Below are 24118 nucleotides of genomic sequence, written 5' to 3' on the forward strand. Positions count from 1 at the left end.
ACTCGATATCCGAAGAAACACTGAAGGTTCCCTAAGGAGTCGATATAACAAATAAAAATGTTGCCATTTTAAATAATAATATTATGCACTCTGTGGCCTATGACTAATATATTTTTTTTTATTAAAAAAAATTAAAATCAGGATAGTGCAATAATTTAGTTTTAGTGTCACTCGGTAATCTATAGTCTACTTTATCAAACAAAAACACGTCTAATGCTTAAGATGACATAATACTCCTATAAGTCTAACTGTGAAAATCCACACCTGTTTCGAATATTTTGGTTCTTGCTTATTTTATCTAGATTTATATTTAGATATTTATTAAGGTATAGATCCGTAAATAGTTCTACTACTTGGTTTAATTTTGATTCATAGGTATCTTTGTATTCTTTAAATACCATATTCTAGATATCCTCCAACTAATGATAAGGGTCATTGCTTTTTCTCCTAAATGCGTAATTTTTAATTCAGTCATTATCCAATATCCAAGATACTTTTAGACGGGAGTGCTATGAAATAGTTTTATTTTAATTTGGTTACCCAGTGTTGCTTACCGAATCACTGATGACAGTACTCTGACCGAGAGTTTATCATAAACAGAGGTACTAGAATACAAATCCATTATATTCCAGTAGGAAAGGTGTTAATACCTCAATCATAATTTAAGTTCTTTTAAGTACCTGTTTAGGGTTATGAGGCTCTGCCATTTTGCCAAATATAGGTCAAAGAAATAAATTTTACTAAACTAAACTGTGTTCTGGACTGTTTTTCAAAGTTCTGCTGTGCGATTGTTGATGGGAAGAATGCGAAGATAATAGATACTTCTCTAATGAAAAAATAAATCCTAAAATGAGCAGGAATTATCTGGAATAGTAAGGACAGTTGATATACCTGCAAACCATAACCATTCTGAGGACTTACTGCTCTAATTACTGCGCAATTAGGTGCTTTTTATTTTTTATCCTGTCTATTCGTTCTTGCAGCTGTGGGTAAAACTCGTTTGAGTCACCACTTTCTATTAGTTTGATTTACAGGGGTTTATGCTACTACGGCTGATACCTTGAACTTTTTAGTCGTAAAATCTGTAACTAGAATTATATTATTGTGAGTCTCCCTTCGTAAACATGACTTAGAAGCTTCCTTTTTCAAAATAAGTATAATTCCAGGCTTATTCACCCCATCCTTCCTGCCTGAGTAAATAAAGTTTGTATCCCGTATACAAACTCTTTCCTAACTCTGGGATATGAATTTCTAATTCCTATGAAGTCCAGTTTGAAGCGTCTGATATCTTCTGTCAAAATGTCGATACGACATTTGTTTTTTGTTGTTTGTTGTTGTTTTTTTATGCTTTTTTTAACGTACCTCACTAACATACTATATCAGAATATGTCTTACGAAACTCAGCCCTTTTGCTATTCCATTAAACTGAATCATCAAAAAAAAGACATAAAAAAAAAGCAGGAAAATAGACTTCCTGCTCTACAGGAAGCAGGATGAGATTTAGGCACTAAGGTGAGGTGTGCTTAAATAGGCCAGTACCATTCAAGGCAGGGGCCTTTGAAGTCTATTATAGAGATTTACTGGTTACATTATGGATAAATTATAATCGGAGACTTTTTTATTATGAATCGTTTGTGGGCTCCACGTTTGGTAATGGCTTATGAATCTCCATCCTTCTTCTAACTATATAGCCTACATAATGTATGCTAGTCATTGATAATCAACTGTTTTCAAACATTCAATGACGATTCGAAACTTCTAGACGTTCAGGTTTCAAGTCATTATAGGCAACTGATAGTGAGTAAAGGGATCTACAGATCAGTCACTGAAACATCACTACAAACCAAATTCCTAAAACCTTCAATTGTCATCACAAGCCAAACTTCAAGAAATGAAGTTTATTTATAAAATGCTACAAAACCTCATGATTTGGAGTTTTTCTTTACTGATTTATGAAAGTTTGACTTGGAACTCCATTTGAAACTCCATGATTTGGAGTTTTTTCTAAATTTATGAAAATAGCTAGTTTTAACTAAGCCAACGAGAAGTTATTACGACAAACGCATTTGTTAAAACAAATTTGTCTAGAAAAGGTCGAGAGATCTGGCTAAGTTCCATTACTAGTTTTGGCAGTCTTGGGAATCAAGAAAGTGTTTTGAAATGTTTTTATCTCATATTCCATTAGAAAGTTACATGTGTAATTTATAATTACATTAATATTTACAATTACATAAAATCTAATTAATGTCTAAATGTTTTTTTCGATTTTTGTTTTACTATTAAGTTTTCTTTTCTCATTTTTGAAGTGTAATGTAATGATTATTTTTTGTTCTTTATAATTTCTAATGCCAGAAGGATTATTTTTGTCAGGGTTTTAATATTGTTTTATTGTCCATTTTCTTTAGAAGTCGAAGAAACATTCTCAGATTATAGTGAAGATGTTTTTGGAAGAAAATATCCTATTTTATCTCCCAAACATGAAGACGTTTCTTTGGTGGTTTCTCCTGGCGTATCTGAACAGCTTAATCGTAATTTCAAACCTTCTGAGCTTGAATCAGATATTCGCGGGGATGAAAGTGAGTTTTCTAACAATATTTTTTTTTCTTACTATTCAGTCCAGAACCCATCTGACTTATGTCCACTCTAAAGAGGGTACCATGTTGAATATTTTCGTGACAGATAACTCTACGAATATGATGCCCCGAGGGCGTCAAAAATAAAATATATTTTCTCCCATCATAGGTTTATTCATTCCTGAGAACGGTGATTTTCTACGATTATTATTTTAGTTGTTATTAAAGCATTTTGATCTTATAAAACATCTCCTTAATTGCCACACTGAATCATTGAGTGAAAAATGCAATAATTTTTTTTTGCGCGTAAAGCAGAAAGAAACTATTCCGCCCATTTTTCGTGCATCGATTGAATCAGGTTTTTCAATAATCATTGGGACTGTGCAACTCTTTTGTATAGAACAGTGAGTTTTGTATAAAACAGTGAGAACAGAACAGTGAGTTTTGTATAGAACAGTGAGAAAATGCCGATGTTTAGTAAGAAAATTGATGTTTTTCAAATCACAAGAAAAAAAAGAATTAATACAATATTTCAATAGTAAACTAAATGGGGTAAACACAATAAAATAGAATAGCCTAATTGATCTTTCTAAAAATATTCACCTGTAGGTAAGTCAATTGATAAATAATGGCATAGCTTTGATTTTTAACTTTTCAGTGATATATACATTTCATAAAGAATTGTATTCTTATTTAGATCCAGCAAAAATATACAAATACGGCAGATCGTAACAAGCTCGACTTAATAGTAATCATAAGAAACTTAAAGTATTAGTAATTTAATAAGCCATGTTCCAACCATTAAAAAATACCAGCCATCTTCGTCACATTACATCTTCATCAGTTTGCTAAGTGATCATTGAAGCTCGTTATCTATTTCTGGGAGGCTCATTATCCTGGGAGGCCCAATTATTTTATAAGATAGCAAAACTCCCCTTAACTAGGACCAAAACATGGTTGAGGTATAAAAGCCAAAATCCCTCCCTTGGAGATACCGTAGGCTACTATTTGAGACACAAAATTGTCAGTAGCCTATGCCAAAAGATTAATATGATATATCAAATGTTATCTAACTTGAAGAAACCTTGGAATTTGGTTTACGTTAATAGGGGTTAAAAACATTATCACTGGATGTATTATATGCTTTATGTCTATTGCTGAAAATTTTATTCTCATAATTCTTCTAGTTTCCAAGATAGCAATCCTAAAATACTGTATAATTTTTTGAAATTTTAGGAAAAAATAAAAAAATATTTTCGAATAAAAGATATATAATTTACGGTTTAGTGACTCAAAACCCCCCATGCCTTCCCAAGGCCATAACATAATTTGCTCTTTACTGAAAAAAAATATAAATGTTTTTACTTTTATAACTCTAATAAATCAAATAATATTAACATTTTGACTACTAAATAATCAGTATATGTATATTAAACTGACAATGCACATTCACTCGTATTTTTTTCAGTAAAGTGCAAATTATGATCTGGCCTTGGGAAGGCATAGGGGTTTTGAGCCAGACATATGTTAATTTCTGCTCGTTTTGAGTTTGACTTGATTATTTATAGCAATTTCTGTTCGTTTTGGCTTTCATTTATTTATCGATGCTGATTTGTGGTACTTTCATGCTTGGTAGATCATTTGATCTTATTTTTGTTTAATGGAGTTCTTTACTTTTCTTTGAAAAACTTGTTTTGTGGAAAAAGTTTTTTTAATTAATTTCTTTTCGTTTTATATTGGCATAGTCTTTTCAGGGGAAAAGAAAATAATACTTTAAATCTTTTCGTTTTTTAAGAATTTATAGTTTGGCTGCTGGAGAAAAATTTTCAGCAATTTTTAACAACATACACCCTTTTAAAAATCTAAACACAAATAGTAGTGTTTAATTTAGTTTCATACCTCCTCTAGTTGACCTTGAAATGGAAAACTGGATACCATTCGCATAAAAATCTGTTTACTTTACGCCATTTTGATTTGGTTAAATTTTAAGAGCAGAAGTAGCCCCGAAAGTTTGAACATAATACCCTCAGTCGTTCTTGGGATACTGCTGAGATGCCTTATTGAGTATTAGCATTAACACAGTGAATTTTGATTTAATCTTATGGCAACGTTTAGTTATTAAACATAAAGGCAAATGGGAGGGTGGGCGTGGGAATGGGATTAGTTTCCCTCGAATCACTTTCGACTATTAAAAAGGGCGTCAGCCCTTTCTATTTTCAATCGAATGAGCCCTTTTCGAAGTTCCTACGACAACTCCTTCGATACAAAGTGCCCTGGTCTAAACAACAACAACAAAAAAATAATACATTATACCCACATCGATCTTTACTATAAAAATGTCAAGCCTTCCTATCACTTTCGACTATTAAACAGGGCACTAGGCCTTTCGATTTCCAATCAAATGAGTCCTTTTTGGGTTTCTACGACAACGCTTCCTATAAACACCTTATATGCCCCCAGGGCATAAATTACAACCCTTACCCTAAAGACTGTGAGAGGGGTTGTCATCCTCAAAGACCTAATTTCCAGAACTTTTTACTACGCTAAACAAAATGGCAACCTTAAAATTTTGATTGGATGTGTCTGGGAAAATGGTGGGCGTGAGAGGGGCGTTAGTCGCTCTCCAATCACTTTCAACTATTAAAAAAGGCACTAGCCCTTTCAATTTCCAATCAAATGAGCCCTTTTGAAGTTTCTACGACAACGCTTTCAATAAAAACCTTATATGCCCCCAGGGCATAACTTATAACCTTTGCCGGGGGGCCTCTGGGGGGTTTGTCATCCTTATATACATAATTTCCAGAACTTACAACTACATTGAACAAAATGACTATCTCTAAACTTTGATTGAATGTGTTTGGGGAAATGGTGGGCGTGAGAAGGGGGGTAATTACTCTCCACTCACTTTCGACTATTAAAAAGGGCAATTTCAATTTTTTTGAAATTTCTACAACAGCTTTCTATAAACCTTATATGCCCCAGGGCATAACTTACAACCCTTGCACTGAGGGCTCTGATGGGGTTATCATCCTAAAAGACCTAATTTCTAGAACTTTCGACTACGTTGAACAAAATGGATATCTCAAATTTTCGATTGGGTGTGTTTGGAAAATGGTGGGCGTGAGAGGGGGGTTTGTTGCCCTTCAATAACTTTCGACTATTAAAAGGGCACTAGGCCTTAGACTCAAACAAAAATAAAGAATTAATTTGTCGAGTTTTTTTTCAATTTTTTTTTTACAATTGTTGTTGAATGAAGTCTATTGAACTTGAATCTTCATGAAGAAGTCGTGCATAAACTTCTGGAGAACTCAAATGAATGAGAAATAGAAACTTTAGACAAGCCCACTGCAACATTAATTAATATGCTCATTAATGAAATGAAAGAGATGACAAATATGTGCCTGAAAATGTATTATTTGTTTATATTTTCATCATTACGAAATTTATTTATGTTATATTTTTTTTATCTTCTAAGCCGTTCAACTGTTCTAGCCTTACTGAGGAGTTAACAATTTGCTTCACTAGAAGGATAAATTGTATTCTTACTATAGAAAAAAAAATTATAATAGAAAATTCTCTAAGTGAAGACATTGGGAAAGCATTGCAAGTTAACAATTCTGCTCAGTGGGCTATGGAATTATCCTGAAAATCATCGTCCCACATCATTTTTGAAAAAGACTTGACTTCTTGTTTTAGGATAAAATATTCAGCTGAGCGTGCATGTTCAGCTTTCTTGAATTATTTTCTTTCAGCTCTTGACTCTGGTCTGATACCTGCTGCTCTTTTTCTTAGTGTTATTAGCGCTTAAGATTTGTCTTTAGAAACATTTACAAATCGGTATCAGAGGCAGCGCTATACCGATGCCTATAGTAAAGGCCATAAGGCTTCTTTTTTTTGTTATCTATTTTTTCCCCAGAGTCACTTCATACAGAAGGGGTAGTCATATAAACCTCGGAGGGGACTCATATGATCGGGAGTTCTAGTGCCCTTTTTAAGAGTCAGAAATGATCGGAGATCATCTAGTCCCCCCCCCTTTTCCCAAATGCATTCATTAAAAATTTGTTGAGATAGCTATTTTGTTAAAAATAGTTCAAGATTAGAAAAAAAAACTCAGGGGTCGACCCAACCCCCCAGAGCCCGAGGGCAATTGTTTTAAGTTATGCCCTGGACATATATGGTTTATGTGGAAGGGATGGTCGTATAATCTTTAGAGGACGCTCATTCTATTGGAAATTGGAAGTTCCAGGGTCCTATTTAAGAGTCAAAACTGATCTCAGGGCAACTAAGCCCCTCTCCAAGAATAATTTTACCCAATGCATCCAATCAAAATTCTGAGATGGCCCTTTGTTCGAAATAGTTCAAAGCTCAGATAGCCAAAAACTCTTGGGTCGACAGAACCCCCCAGAGCCCGGGGGACGTGTCGAAAGTTATGCCATGCGGGCATATTAGATTTTTATGTAAGGGGTTGTCGTTTAAAATTCAGAGGGAGCTCATTTGATTGGGAATTTAAAGTTCTAGTTCTCTTTTTAAGTGTTAAAAGTGATCGGAGGGCATCTAGCCCCTCCCCCATGCCCTATTTCCCCCAAAATGTCTCTGATCAAAAAGAGATATACGGTTAGTTTACTTGCCGCAACGGCATTTACAACAAGTCAAAATTGAAAATGTAGAACAGAAAAATATGCGGTTAGAAGATAAGGGACAGCGAGATGTAGTTAGAATATTTGCGTCAGGGATAATTACAACGAGTCAAAAACATAAGTGAAAAACAAAGAAATATCTGGTTCGAAGATAAGCGGCAGTAAGATTAAAACGTATCAAAAACAAAAGTGAAAAACATAGAAATATGCGGTTACAAGACATGCAACAACGAGGAGTGGAACGAATTATAACTGAAAGTGAAGAACAAAGAAATAAGCTGTTTAAAAGATATGCCACAGCGAGAACAAATAAATATGCGATTAGAAGATAAGCGGCAGCAAGAATTACTTGCTATAACAAGAAGGCAAGTGTGTCACAACTTGTCAAAGAGGAAGCGAAGAACAAATAATTTTGTTTTTAGAAGACAAGCGACAGCAAAATTCAGAACGAGTCAAAAATGAAAGCGAAGAAGAAAAAGATGTTACGTTAGAAGAATAACGCAGTAACGCCGAATAGAAGAATAGTCTTTAACGCGGGCAAAACATGGCGCAAAACCCAGCACAAACCTACGAAGATTCCATAAACCACGCAACTGCTACTTAAAAATCATTGGGGTTCTTCAACGTTATATGAATTCCTTGTGGATCCTTCCATTTTCCAGAGGAAAGAAAGGTGATTCATTTGAGGGACCGCTTATAAAGAGAATCAATATAGTCTATACAAGCCTGTCGCATGCCAAGTGCTGGGGCCCGGCCTTAAAATAGGATGCATAGTTTTTTGTTGTTTGTTTTTCTTAAAACTGACTTGTTGCAATATTCTGGCCACAAAAACGGTCTAAAAGGTTATCTCGAAGCTTATTACGATGTAAAAAAAATAATAATGAAGGAATTTCAGGTTAGTACTAGCTCTTTTTAAATATAATTTTGTAAGAAAGGAGGTTTTATTTTCCAGATCTTTTTTCTTATTTGTCCCTGGTTGTTTTGCTCAAAATTATCAGCAAAGAAATACAAACCCTACGTCATTAGACCCACCTTTAGCCTAAAGTTTATTTAATTTCAAGCACAAGTTTTTCTTCTTTTCTTTTTCTTAAAAGAGGGATATTTTTACTATTTGAATCGCAAAATCTAGAGTAAAAAATTAAAGAGTAGCCTATTATTTTTATAATGCTTATAGAAATAGACTTGAATTTTTCAAGCCTCTTGTTTTGCTATTATTATTTTTTTCTTAATTTGTCTGATTTTCTTGTGATTTTTTTGTTGAATTTTATGTGGGCATTATTGCTTTAGGTTATACAATTGAGAAAGTCTTATTATAGCGTCTTAGATTGTTTCCATCCTTTTTATTTATTTTATTATAGGAATTGCAGATACTTCATCAAGTAATACCAATGTCCTTATGGAAGCTCCAAATTCTAAAATTGGCTTGCATAGGAAAAAGTGCAGAAAAGAGTTTGAGTGCAATATATGCTATAAAAAATTTCCCACCCGTTCACAGTTGGAAAGACATCAAAGAATTCATACAGGAAAAAAACCGTTTAAATGTGATGTGTGTCAGAAGGGTTTTTCTCGAGCGGACTATTTAAAAACACATCAAATATTGCATACTGGTGAGAAACCATATAAATGTGATCGATGCGAGAGAGAATTTTCATTTAAGTCGAACCTGAACTATCATCTCACAATCCATCCATGGAAAAAGCCTACTAGCTTGTAGTTTACGATAAAAACTTGTTACAGAATAGTGATTTTCGTAGACAGAAGATGCTTAATCAAGAAATAAAGCTTATGCAAATAAAAGGTGCAATTTACTGCTCGAATGTAGACATGATTCTTATTTTGTACTTTAATTTCTTTCTTTTTTGTCCGAATTATATAGGAGTGTTGCTGTCGATGTTAAGAATAAAGATAACCATCTAGTTATCTAGGATTAATTTAAAGATGAAATTTAATCTTAAATAAGTATGGGATATGGTTTGATTGAGATGATCATCGTCCGAAGCTCAGGGTTATTGAAACATGTCTTTTTGCTGCACTATGGTTTCTATCTTTAGGAAACAAATAATTTCAAACAGCACTTAGTGGGTGTAAATATTAAGGTAAATGTGTAGAAGAGAAGTTTCTCACTATATCAGATGGCGCCTGTGTTTCCAGAATGTTTCAGGAAACTTTTTAGAATGGATCATGATCCCAAATTAAGGACTATGGATGTCCTACCTTATCTCCTTTAAAGAACTTAATTCTTATGAGTTTGGAAATTTGTTTTTCCAGGTGAACGCAACTTTCAGAAGTAAATTTATAGTCTAACCCCTCTAAGCATCCCCCCCATCTTAAACATCTATGCCTTAAAGTGGTTTCAAATACTTAATTGAAAGGGTATTATGAATGGGAATAATATCACCTGCCAATTCATCCAGAGTATTTGGCCATTAAATGGCCCATAAATTAAAACGATATTCCCATGATGGTAAGACGGCTTACCCTATTAATACTATCATTTTAAGCCGAAGACTGGCAGAATCGATGCAAGATCACAGGGTACATAGGAGTGATGTTATTATATATACATGATGGTATATAATCAAATGCCAATCGTTTCCAACTGTTATGAGCTTATAAAATCATGTGTTCTTACTGCTGATCGGTTATTATTTCAGTATATAGCATAATCAAGTTCCAGCTGCTTCCAACGACTTACGAGCCTTAAAATTCACATTTTTCCGACTGCCGATCGATTATTGTTTCTATATGTAACATATTCAAGTTCTAACAATTGATTGGTGAACGATGACATGCATTGATAATTTTGTTATTATTCTCAAAAACACATTATTTTCTTCGATCTGTTTTGGGTCCCAGGGAGCTTGTGTACACCTTATATGAAACATCTCCTTTAATGAAATAATTGTTCTAAAAGTTAATTATGGTGTAAAAAAAACGTAATAAAGGAATTTCAGAGTTATTACTAGCTTATTTTAAAACAATTATGTAGGAAAGAGGGGGGGCTGGGTCTTTTTTTTTTTTTTTTTTTTTTTTTTTTTTTTGCTCAAATTATCAGCAAAGAAAGACAGACTTAATTTCTGCTCATTTTTGGTTTTATGCATCTCTTTACTTTTCTTTGATTTTTTTCCAAAGTTTTTAATTAATTTATGTTCATTTTTTATTAACATAATCCTTTTCACTGTAAAAGAAAGGAATGTTTTAAATCGTTTTGTTCTTTTCTATAAATATCTATAGTTTGGTGTACTGTCTATATTTTGCAGAAAATGTTCAACAATTTAGAATAACATACGTTCTTTTGAAAATTTGGAAACAAATAGTATTGTTCAATTTAGTTTTACACATCCTCAAGTTTTCGTGAAAGATAAGACTCTATGCTATTTTGACTACCTGGATGCACCAAGACTATTTGATTTGGTTCAATTGTATGAGCAGAAGAAGTAATAGTAGTAGCCTAAAAGCTTCAACTTAATACCCTCAGTTGTTCTTGATATATTACAAAGTAATTTTCAACCGGCATAAACATAGGGCCTTTTGATTTAGCTTTAAAACAGCATAAACTCCCCATGAAAATTTCTATTTTATACACTATTGCGTGAGTATAGAATTTACCGTATACCCTAGTGCAAGTAATAGTAAGAGCAATATGGGTAGTATTAGTAATAGCAGTAGTTGCATTACTAAGCAGCAATGGTATTCTGCCTTTTTTTGCCTGTACAACGTATCCTCTTCATGCCCTGATTCAACTTGATTTAAACTCTGTTGATAACCTGCATGCACATATTGTATTTTGATACATCCCCTTCAAACCAGTAGCTATACTACTACTTGTAGTGGTAGTATGCATAAAGTGATTCTTTATTGGCTCAAATAAACTTGTCCCTTGTTGTTTTGCTCTAATTATCAACAAAGAAAGACAGACTCGTAGATCATTAAACCCATCTTTAACCTAGTTTAATTAATTGCAGACATAGATAATTTCTTAAATCACATTGGCTTGACATCACATAAAGAAAGAAAAACAAGCAAAAATGGGGTTTTTATAGGCCAAATGAAAATACTGAAAAAACAAAGCGAATCTTTATTTTATTGAATTTTATTCATCTTTTAAGTTTTTGATTTTTTCTTTGGTTTTTTGGTTCTTTTCACATTGACTTTCCGCATTTTTTTTTCGGCACTTTCCTTGGATACATTATTTCGTTTCGCGCTGAAGAAGAGAGGCGATTGTCCTCTCGAAATATTTGCTTTGTTTTTTTCAATATTTTAATTTGGCCTATAAAAAACCCATTTTTGCTCGTTTTTCTTTATTGCAGACATAAGTGTTTCTTCTTTTCTTTTTCTGAACAGGGGAATTGTTTGAAACGCAAAATGAAGATACAAATTAGATGTTCCTATTTTTAAATGTTTAGTGAGTTTTTTTTTGTGAGCATCATCTCTTTAGTATATCTTATTGAAAATGTCTTATTATATCGTTAGATTTTTTTTTCATCTCTTTTATTCTATTTTATTGTAGGAGTTGCAGATACTTCATCAAGTAATACCAATGCACTTACGGAAGCTTCAAATTCTAATATTGGCTTGCTTAGAAAAAAGTACAGAAAAGACTATCAATGCAGTATATGCGATAAAAAATTTCCATTCCATTCAGCATTGGAAAAACATCAAAGAATTCATACTAGAAAAAAACCGTTTAAATGTGATTTGTGCAAAAAGTGTTTTACTCAATCAAGCAGTTTGAATCTTCACCAAAGAGTGCATACAGGTGAGAAACCGTTTAAATGTAATGTATGTCAGAAGAGCTTTTCTCAGCTGATTAATTTGAATAGACATCAAATATTGCATACAGGTGAAAAACCGTATAAATGTGATGTATGCGAGAGAGAATTTTCAGATGTTTCCAGTCTGAACCGTCACATATCAATCCATATGTGACAATCATGGGAATATAGAAAAATCATGGTAGATTATAATTTATAATAACAACCTCTTACAGAATAGTAATTTACATAAACAGCTTTTAAATTTTTATAATCTAGGGGCATGGCCAAGGAGATATATATGAAGTCCTTTGAACCCCCATTTTAGAAAAGTAAAAAAAAAGACATTTTTGTTTTTTCATATTTGTCTTTCTTTCTCTCTTTTTCGCTGTCTTTCTATCACTCTCTCTTTCTCTCTCTAATATCTTCTCCTACGTTTTCCAACTATCTCCTATATTCATCCTTCTTTATAGTCTGTTTCTAATAGGCAATCTATTTATTTGGACTAACATAAGTAATCTTGGGTCATGGCCAAGGAGAGGTATAAAAAGACCTTTGAACCTCCTATTGAAATATAAATCAAGACCAGGTAACATATTATGTGACTGACTCCCACTGCGAACAAATGCTGGCTATGGTGGATCAGATTTATAGGGGTAAACTTGAACTCATCTCCGTAGCAACTCTTGTTTGTGAAAACTTATTCATTAGAAAAAGAAATGTTTCATAATTATAAAAATATCTAAATGTTTAGTTTGCAATACAATATTTTCTTGAATAAGCAATTTGAACAAAAACTGAAGATTCTGCAGTGTCGAAAGAATTATTATTATTATTTGGAAGCATCCAAAAATTTACCCAGGAAAACAGGGCAAAGCTCGGAAAGCTGTCCTTATCTTTAATATCACAAAAAAATGAAAAGAATAAAAAAAAAAAAATAATACCCAATTGGCGACTATCTTCATCTGGGCCTAAAGGGGTTCGATGACTCAAAGACACTAATCAATTATTAATCAAAGAATAAAAATTTAATCAACGCATCCTCTCCCCTTTCTAAAACCACACTGTTCTTCTTTTAAAACTTTATCTGCAGCGTCTCTAAGTCTACAAAGTATCATCATGCTAAGCGATTTGCGTCTTCCGGAAACCAAACTAACGCCTCTTTAATTACCACACTCACTCTTTCCACGTTTCTTATTGAACCAAATTTAACTAAAGTTTTCCTAAAATAGCTAGGTACTTTCCCTTTTTCAAAATTTATATTTATAATCTTCAATAATTTATCTCTAACTTCGCAACCGCCATGTTTTCGATATTTAACTTCGCCATATTAAAAAAAACTCATTTTCAGCACCTCAACATCACCAGCAACTCATTATCAGCACCAGGAGCTTTGTTATTTTCCAATTATTTTGCTTTATTTTTTAAGCATTGACTGGACATGACTAAGTCGTGAAACTGAAGAAAAAACCATGCAAAATTTATTACTAGAATTTTGGACTTTGAAGTTCAAATGTTATGTTTTAAATCAACTTTGACAGACATTGGCAAGGGTGTATCCAGGATTTCTGAGGGGGGGGGTGTTACAAAAAACTTAGAAAAACGCATCTTTTTGCGTTTTTTTTTAATTCACTCAGGGCCAAAAGAGAGATAGGCTTTAGACAGCTTCGGAATCCCATTTCTAGTACACTATTTTAATGACAGCTCTAGGCGTAGATGACCACATCTTTAATAAATGTCCATATTCTAAATTTTATTTCTTGTAATACAATATTTTCTTGAATAGGCAATTTGAACAGAAACTGAAGACTCTGCAGTGTCTAAAGATTATTATCATTATTTCAAGAGTCCAAAAAATTACCCAGGAAAACAAAAATTTTCCAAAAGTCATGGGCGCTGGCCCATGGCCCTCCCTCTATGTCCCCCCACCAAAAAACATCTTATTAACGATATTTTATTCCAAAAATCAAAGGATGTACCCCTCCCCCCCCAAAAAAAAAAATTAACGATAAGGCACGCCAATGAAAGAAGGTACCTTGCCAAGCCCAAATTAAACTTAAGCATGTTTCGTTTTTTTCAAGAAGGAGGAAGATATGATAGTCCTGCTTTTTAGCAGGACTAAGCAGGTAATACCTGCCTAAAAGCAGGTATTACCTGCTTTTTATTCATCATATATTTTTTTCATATTCCATTCCTGTTGTTAAATCTCGGACATCTGGTATAAAAAAGAGAAACCCTAGAAGTGACACTTATATGGGATTAAAAATGATTATATGACGCTTAAGAAAAATTATTCATGAAAAAAGCTAAGCGATAAAAAATAATAATAATACTAATATAGTATTTCCAAGCTTTTAAGCTACTGGGCAAATAATCGAATTTTGGAGACCACTTTTTTTCAATATTTTTAAGAAATTAATTTAGCTATGTGAACGAAAGTTTAATGGTTTTCAAACAACGACATAGAAAAAAGATTGAGAGGACTTGGGAAATGAGAAAAAATATTAAAAGACAGAAAGGAAAGATAACTTGCCAATTATATTGAACTTAGCAAGTTTAAACACAAAAGTAAATAGTGCTGACAAACAGTTATCAATAATAAATCATGGGAGCTCACCCCTGGTCCTGTCTCCATGGCCCAGCCCCCGCTCCCCCCAAAAAACTTATATTTTATAGTAAAAATAGGGTAGCTGACCCCAAACCCTCCCATCATGGCCAAACCTCCCCCTCCACAAAACAACTTATCAACGATATTTTATTCAAAAATCATGGAAGCCGACCCTTGGCCCTCTCACCATGGCCTGACCTCCCCCCTCCCCAAAAAACGGTATTTCATTTCAGAAATCATGGCAGCTGACCTTTGGCCCTCCTTCCATTACCCGATGCCCTACCTCCGTTCCCCCCCAAAAATGATAAAGATAATTTATTCTAAAGTTCACGGGAGCTGACCACTGGCCCTCCCTCCATGGCTCGAACCCTCCCCTCCCAGGAAAAAATTATTACCGATATTTTATTCCAAAAATTATAGGAACTGATCCTTCCTTCATGACCCTACCCCCCCCCCCCCAAAAAAAAAAAATATATATATATATATATATGTATATATGTTAACGATATGACGCAGTAGCTTTTAGACTTTTACAGTGAGAGAAGGAAGCAATACGCAAACTCTTTTGTAGTGATTTTTGTTTGGTTCAAGCTTGATTTGTATATTGAATTTAAGTTTCACTCGTTTTAAGATTATATTTCTGTTCGTTTTGGGTCTCATTTATTCTTTAATAGTATTTTCTGGTCATTTTGAGTTTGAGTTATTGTTTGTTTCTATTTCTTCTGACCTTAAATGTAATATGGCCTATACTTTTCTTTGAAAAACTTCTTTTCGGGAAAGTTTTTTTTTCATAAATTCTATCAAGAGCGATTCAGATTTAGTGAAGAGCCGTACCGTATAAGATTCTCAGATTTAAATCCGAGTGTTGGCTATGCATCATTGAATGTATTTTTCTTGTTTCCTGGGCTGGTAAAGCTTAATTTTTATTTAATAGCCCCACGCATTTGTATAAACACAAGAACAGAAATATGCAAATGTTTAGCTTGCAATACAAAATTTTCTTGAATAGGCAATTTGAACAAAAACTGAAAACTCTGCATTGTCGAAAGAATTATCATCATTATTTCAAAGCATCCAAAAAATTACCCAGGAAAACAAGGCAGCGGTCGGATAGACGTCTACATTTTTAATATCCCCCAAAAAAATGAAGAAAATAAAAATACTAAGGAAAAAATATGAAAAGAATAAAAACGATATGGAAAGTATAACAATCGACGACAGATACGCGTTACAAATGAAGAAAATAAAAATACAAAAGGAAAAAGATGAAAAGAATAAAAAGGCTATAGAAAGTATATCAATCGATGAAAACAGATCTGAAGAAAATAAAGAAAATAAAAATACTCAAGAAAAAAGATGAAAAGAATAAAAAGGCTATAGAAAGTATAACAATCAATGAAAAAAGATCTGTGTTAAAAATGAAGAAAGTAAAAATACTAAGGAAAAAATATGAAAAGAGCGCTATGGAAAGTATAAGAATCGATGAAAACAAATCTGCGTTAAAAATTAAGAAAATAAAAATACAAAAGAAAAATATGAAAAGAATAAAAACGCTATTGAAAGTATAACAATCGATGAAAACAGATATACGTTACAAATGAAGAAAATGAAAATACAAAAGTAAAAAGATGAAAAGAATAATAAGGCTATAGGAAGTATATCAATCGATGAAAACAGATCTGTGTTAAAAATAAAGAAAATAAAAATACTCAAGAAAAAAGATGAAAAGAATAAAAACGCTATAGAAAGTATAACAATCAATGAAAACAGATCTGAAGAAAATGAAGAAAATAAAAATACACAAGAAAACAGATGAAATGAATAAAAAGGCTATAGAAAGTATAACAATCAATGAAAACTGATCTGTGTTAAAAATGAAGAAAATAAAAATAATAAAGAAAAAAGATGAAAAGAATAAAAACGATATGGAAAGTATAACAATCAACGAAAACAAATCTGTGTTAAAAATGAAGAAAATAAAAATACTAAGGAAAAAATATGAATCGATGAAAACAGATCTGCGTTACAAATGAAGAAAGTAAAAATACGAGAGGAAAAAGATGAAAAGAATAAAAAGGCTATAGAAAAAATATCAATCGATGAGAACAGATCTGTGTTAAAAATAAAGAAAATAAAACTACTCAAGAAAACAGATGAAAAGAATAAAAAGGCTATAGAAAGTATAACAATCAATGAAAACAGATCTGTGTTAAAAATGAAGAAAGTAAAAATACTAATTAAAAAATATGAAAAGAATAAAAAGGCTAAAGAATGGAAAGTATAACAATCGACGAAAACAGATATGCGTTACAAATGACGAAAATAAAAATACAAAAGGAAAAAGACGAAAAGAATAAAAAGGCTATAGAAAGTACATCAATCGATGAAAACAGATCTGTGTTAAAAATAAAGAAAATAAAAATACTAAAGAAAAAAGATGAAAAGAATAAAAGGCTATAGAAAGTATAACAATCAATGAAAACTGATCTGTGTTAAAAATAAAGAAAATAAAAATACTAAAGGAAAAAGATGAAAAGAATAAAAACGCTATGGAAAGTATAACAATCGATGAAAACAGATCTGTGTTAAAAATGAAGAAAATAAAAATACTAAGGAAAAAATATGAAAGAATAAAAACGCTATGGAAAGTATACCAATCGATGAAAACAGATCTGAGTTACAAATGAATAAAATAAAAATACAAGATGAAAAATATGAAAAGAATAAAAAGGCTATAGAAAGTATAACAATCGATGAGAACAGATCTGTGTTGAAAATGAATAAAATAAAAATACTCAAGAAAAAAGATGAAAAGAATAAAAAGGCTATAAAAAGTATATCAATCAATGAGAACAGATCTGTGTCGAAAATAAAGAAAGTAAAAATACTAAAGAAAAAAGATGAAATGTATAAAAAGGCTATGAAAATTATAACAATCGATGAAAATTGACCTGTTTTAAAAATGAAGAAAATAAAAATACTGAATAAAAAAGATGAAAAGTATAAAAGCGCTATGGAAAGTATAAGAATCGATGAAAACAAATCTGCTTTACAAAAGAAGAAAGTAAAAATACAAAAGGAAAAATATGAAAAGAATAAAAACGCTATGGAAAGTATAACAATCGATGAAAACAGATCTACGTTACAAATGAAGAAAATAAAAATACAAAAGGAAAAAGATGAAAAGAATAATAAGGCTATAGAAAGTATATCAATCGATGAAAACAGATCTGTGTTAAAAATAAAGAAAATAAAAATACTAAAGAAAACAGATGAAAAGAATAAAAAGGCTATAGAAAGTATAACAATCAATTAAAAAATATCTTTGTTAAAAATTAATAAAGTAAAAATACTAATTAAAAAATATGAAATGAATAAAAAGTATAAAGAATGTAAAGTATAAAAATTTACGAAAACATATCCGAGTTACAAATGACGAAAATAAATATACAAAAGAAAAAAGATGAAAATAATAATAAGGATATAGGAAGTACATCAATCGATGAGAACAAATCTGTGTTAAAAATAAAGAAAATAAAAATACTACAGAAAAAAGATGAAAATAATGAAAAGGCTATAGAAAGTATATCAATCGATGAAAACTGATCTGTGTTAAAAATGAAGAAAATAAAAATACTAAATAAAAAATATGAAAATAATAAAAGGCTATAGAAAGTATAACAATCAATGAAAACTGATCTGTGTTAAAAATAAAGAAAATAAAAATACTAAAGAAAAAAGATGAAAAGAATAAAAACGCTATGGAAAGTATAACAATCGATGAAAACAGATCTGTGTTAAAAATGAAGAAAATAAAAATACTAAGGAAAAAATATGAAAGAATAAAAACGCTATGGAAAGTATAAAAATTGATGAAAAAAGATCTGATTTACAAATTAAGAAAATAAAAATACAAAAGGAAAAAGATGAAAAGAATAAAAAGGCTATAGAAAGTATATCAATCGATGAAAACAGATCTGTGTTAAAAATGAAGAAAATAAAAATACTAAAGAAAAAAGATGAAAAGAATAAAAACTCTATAGAAAGTATAACAATCGATGAAAACAGATCTGTGTTAAAAATGAAGAAAATAAAAATACTAAAGAAAAAAGATGAAAATAATAAAAGCGCTATGGAAAGTATAAGAATCGATGAAAACAAATCTGCGTTACAAAAGAAGAAAGTAAAAATACAAAAGGAAAAAGATGAAAAGAATAAAAAGGCTATAGAAAGTATATCAATCGATGAAAACAGATCTTTGTTAAAAATGAAGAAAATAAAAATACTAAAGAAAAAAGATGAAAAGAATAAAAACGCTATGGAAAGTATAACAATCGATGAAAACAGATCTGCGTTACAAATGAAGAAAATAAAAATACCAAAGGAAAAAGATGAAAATAATAAAAAGGCTATAGAAAGTATATCAATCGATGAAAACAGATCTGTGTTAAAAATGATGAAAATAAAAATACTAAAGAAAAAAGATGAAAAGAATAAAAATTATATTAATCGATGAAAACAGATCTGTGTTAAAAATGAAGATAATAAAAATACTAAAGAAAAAAGATTAAAAAAAATAAAAAGGCTATAGAAAGTATAACAATAGATGATAACAGATCTATGTTAAAATTTCAAAAAGTTGGAGCGCTTTGTAATATAATTTTTGGTTTATTTTCTTTAACGATTTTGTTATCATCATTCAAAAGTAGTAATGCAACTTACAATGGTAAATATTAAGTAAATCTTGACTAATTTCTTTTCCATCAAATAAAAATCCAAAGGTGTGTTTTATTTTAAAGTATATCACCATCTTAGTGAGAATGTTTTGACAGTAATGAACAAAAACTCTGCAAGATGAAGTAGATAGTTGAAATCTAGCTACAAAAGTCACAAAAATGAGGCAATTCTCAAGCATATAAGATTAATATCACCTGCTTAAGTAAATATTTATAAGAATACATATTTGACTGTATAATATACTAAGGTACCTCAGTACTCTTAGTTGATGCAGCAGCTAATGAATTCAAGGCTGTGCCTTTTTAAGAAAAATTTAAAGTGCATTAAATTGTGCAATTAAATGAAAGTATTCAAATTCAAACCGTTTTGTAGCTGGATTCAAGAAATTGAATCCAAGTATCTGATATTACTAAAGAACGTGGAAAGTTATTGCTAGAGAAAAAATGAGCGAAACTCACCTTTATTGAAATATTGAAAAGTGTAATCTTTTTTTCATTTTTGAAATATATTTGACCTAATGCTGATGGTTAATTAAAATTAATATACTTAATTTTGTGTGTTTAAATTAAGCGTGGTTATATATTATTAATATTTTATAATATATAATATTGTTCTAATATTAATCTAATTTAACCTGATGTTAATATATTCTTCATAATATAATATATTTTTTATATTTTATATATTAATCTTGCGTCTGAATTTTAGGCTAGGAAAGCATTCCTTGAAATTCTGCACGACAAAGAAAAATTTGAAGTGCATTAAATTGTGTAATTAAATGCAAGTATTCAAATTCAAACCGTTTTGTAGCTGGATTCAAAAAATTGAATCCAAATATCTGATATTACTAAAGAACATGGAAGGTTTACAATCAAATCCGCCCAGCTAGAAAACCCCTCGTATAGTTCACTGGTTTTGAAGCTTTCTTAGCCCTCAACCATCGTTTCTTCTGATCTGTTTTAACTGTACCTTTTCTTTGATTGTGCCATCGGCTTTTTTTTAATCATAATTGCGTTTGAAGTGTAAGATTGCTTTGTGTGCTTACAAGGGAGCCTTTTTTAGATTATTCATTGCAAGAATGTATCTAAAAATATATCCACGATTTTGTATTTCAATTTCTATCTTTTGTATTCGACTAATTTACAGGATATTGAGTATTGTTGTTTCTAGCATTGTCTTATTGTATTTAATTGTTATAATTTTATCTGATTAAAATATTTTTGCTACAAGGTCGCTTTGTATATTGGATATGTCTTCTAGCTTCTTCATAAAAAATCCAGCTTGTTGGCCTCACCGTGGCAAAAGGGTGGCAACAGCACTGCCAACCTAACCTTAAGGGTCGCATGAAAATTCGCTACCCGTCTACTCTACTAAATGGTTTATTTGTTTTAATTCATTAATTGTTTTTTTTCACCTTGAGGAATTCTTTTGCTCGTTTTTTTTTTTTGAACTGATCGAAAACTTGAATGCTGACAAAAAACTATACAGTTCAATTTATTATTGTTACTGTGTTTGTTCATTTTTCTTCTTTTTTTCATAGATTTGTTTGTCTATACTTTAAAATTAATAAGCATTAATTACTAGTTTAGTTGTGTGGCATCAAAAGAAGCTTCCAAGACAAAATAAGGCTATCTGGCTCTTGATAATTTGAATCGAACTGGATGCAGCTTTTTACTTGTCAATGTTTAAAGAAAAATATCCATAGAATCGTGATTCTAGTAAACTATATATCCTTGGGACAAGCACAAGTCCCCGTTGACAGGAAATAACTACAAATTGGTTTGCCCATAAATCAAGTTGGAAAAGGACCAAAAATATTATTTTCGAATTGCTTGAAAAAATGATATGTGGAAAAATATCTTCCTTGCGTATCGAAACTGCGATGCCTCGTATCAACTCATTTTTGCTCCAATTGGACAAAAAAAATTGATCAGCTTCCAACTGTCGTGTTGGTTTAATGGGTAAAGGGGCGTCAAATTTTGTTTCATAGGGGGGAGGTGGGCCCAGAAATTTACTTAAGAAATTTGAGCTCTAATTGGTTTGACAAAAAGGCTTAAAAAATTATCTATCTGTGCTGGCTTAAAATGGGGTTCAAATAGGAACTAATAGTGTCTAATGATTGGCATGGATCGACAGAACCCCAATGTACAAGAAAAAATAAAAATTTTCTCGTTTGCATGGGCCACAAAAATATAAACAGCTAAAAAATTGTATGGCTTGAACTTCCATCCACAATTTCTGGTGCAAGACTACTCTGGTAGTAAACAATAAGGATGGACCACCACCCCTCCCCCCACGCGAAAAAAAATACCGTAAATGCGTATTTTGATTTTTTTTTTGGTGGGGGGGGGGGAAGAAGCCCCAGTGTACACGCACAAAAAAATACTGATTCGACCGTAAAGTGGCCTTAAACAGCCCAGAAAACCTTTTCTGAGTGACTAGAAACTACAGTAATTTCCCGGGTTAGGCAAACTTTAAAGTACGAAAAATCTCAAACGGCGACTCAAATCACCTCTCGTGTCCCCAGGGTTATGGTTTGTTTCTATTACTTGTGTTAAAGACCCTCAATTTTGAGAAGGATCTAGTTACAATGAGTAGCAATCGTAGATAGCTGCTATCTAGTAATCGATGGAATAAATACGAAGTAGCTAGACTGGCTATTCAAAGCTAACCTTTACTAAAATAAAACATAGAGTCCATCAGTTGCGTTTTCAAGCAAAATAATATTTCGGTGTATCTACAAGCTCCTCTCTCATGGTCTGTGTTGAAGAGTTTCACAGCTGTGCGGAAATATCTCGGCTGGCCCACTAAAAAATATATTGGCAAAAAACGACTTTCTACCAGTTCCGTATTTTTAGTTTTTCCCATACGCGTTTTAGAGGATAAAATCAAAGATTTAATGCGTGCTCTTCTGTGTTTTTGCTGCAGCAGATGTATGTGAGTCGTTTCAAGGAAGAAAAAAAAACGTAGCTGCGTGAACCCGAGTGTAAATTAAAATCTTATGTTTATTTCCTTACCTGTCTTACAAACTTGTTGTCCATAATAATAGTCAACGTACTTGTGTTTCCTGTAATACAGACATAAGCCTTCAATATATTATTTGCTTATAATTTTTCCAGACCTACTTCATACGGAAGGTGGTCTTAAGACACTTTGGAGGTAGCTCTTTTGATAGTAATTTGAAATGTTTAGTTCCTTTTTTAAGACCCAGAAGTCAATTAAAGGCAACCAATCCATTTCTTTATCCTTCTTAGCTGCACTCACCCCAAGGTCATGTGACCAAACTTTTCAGATAACCATTGTGTTCAATTAGTCTAAAGGTCAAATAACCACGCTCAGGGAACGACATGCCCCTTCCGCACCACACTCCCTGTGACAAGGGCTAAAAGTTGGGCCAATTGCCCATTCTTTACACAGGGGGTTTGTTATTGTGAAAGATGAGCTTGTTCAATCTTGTGTGTCTAAAAGATGAAACTTTCAGGAAGTGTTGGGGTGAACAAAATGCGGAACGAAATCAAAACACACATCTTGTGCATGCTGGTTGTCCAAACAGAATATCGATAATATCTTAGAAAAGGCTGAGAATTTTAAGTTGAAACTTTAAGAGTATGTTGCAGGGGATTTTGCTTGATCCTGGGTGCGTCCGAAAAGGCCAAGTTTATTAAAGTGAAATTTCAGGGAGTGTTTAGGAAAAGATTGAACGAATTTAAAAGGTACTATGTCCATCCAGGTTATCAAAAGGGTGTGTCTATAATATCTTAGGGACGGGTAAGGGTATTAACTTGAAACTGCTGCAAGCAAGTACTTGCAAATGCGGCTACACGTGACAGTAACTATTTGCGACTGCGACTACAACTAATAATAACTTTTTGCGACAGCGTTTAATTGAGACCGTGACTGTGACTACGGCTTATTGCGTCTACAACTACGACTACTCGAGACTGGGACTTGTGTGGCAACTGTGACTGTGACTACAACTCCTGGTGACTGCGACTACTTGGGTCTGCGATTGTGAATACTTGCGGTTATTACTACGACTATTCTGATTGCAACAGCTACTACTACTACAGCTACTATTGAACTAAATCGAAATAGTTTAAGTGCATTCAGGCCATCAAAAGGGCTCGTCTCCAATATCTCAGGAAAAGTCAAAGGTATTTTCTTGGAACATCTACAATAGTAAACGCCTCAAAATATTCTTTTTTCGGTCCAGTTTTCAGAATAGGGTCTTTGTTATGCCTTGTTACTGGAGTTCACCGGTGCTATAATTGAGTTGAGATTCTTGATGTTCTGAGTGCAATAAAAAAGATATCCATGAGGTGGGTTTGTTCCAAGCTTTAAAAAAAATCCCAGAGTCTATTGGAGGGACCTTGGGGAATGGTGCACCACAGGTTTTGTCAAAGGGTTGTTTCATCAGTAAAGATGTTGCGTTTCGTTTTTCTTTACCAATTTTCAGTTTCAAATTCAAATGTGTTAATTTGTTCATTAGGATATGGAATGGACAAGTTTGGCTAAAAGGAGGCGAATAAAATCAAAGTTTACGAATGGCTAATAATTCTTTAGTTTCAATTGCTTATACTGGGTCGTACCACTAACAGGTGAAAGCTAACAAAAGAGAGAGAAAAGGAAGAAGATATCATACTATGACCTGCAATGTCTATGCTTTTGACCCAAAAACTCAATTATTATTAAGTCCTTTTATTATTATCTTCAGCCTTCAAATGGCAGAAAACAATAAATTTACCCTTTTAAATCCTTACGATTCATAAAAGGGATTAGGATTGTAGCCTATTCTGCACTGAAAGTAAT

At 32.1% G+C, this 24118-nt stretch overlaps 1 protein-coding gene across 4 annotated transcripts in view; it reads left to right on the top strand.

Annotated features, from left to right (window-relative positions):
* LOC148945027 (uncharacterized) overlaps window positions 1-24118 on the top strand; it is a 60728-nt gene that overhangs the window by 25671 nt on the left and 10939 nt on the right. For 2 of the 4 annotated variants that reach the window (XM_089098575.1, XM_089098574.1), the window contains 2 exons: window positions 2406-2576; window positions 11721-15003. In XM_089098575.1, the coding sequence (XP_088954701.1) occupies window positions 2406-2576; window positions 11721-12139 (590 nt within the window). In that variant the 3' untranslated portion in view covers window positions 12140-15003. Of the gene's footprint in view, window positions 1-2405; window positions 2577-8568; window positions 9984-11720; window positions 15004-24118 lie in introns of those variants that run through there. The other 2 variants (XM_089098577.1, XM_089098576.1) reach the window with 2 other exon arrangements.

The sequence above is a fragment of the Artemia sp. Qi Xiang Cuo genome, chromosome 13 (genome assembly GCF_049724085.1).
Source record: "Artemia sp. Qi Xiang Cuo chromosome 13, ASM4972408v1, whole genome shotgun sequence".
Lineage (NCBI taxonomy): Eukaryota > Metazoa > Arthropoda > Branchiopoda > Anostraca > Artemiidae > Artemia > Artemia sp. Qi Xiang Cuo.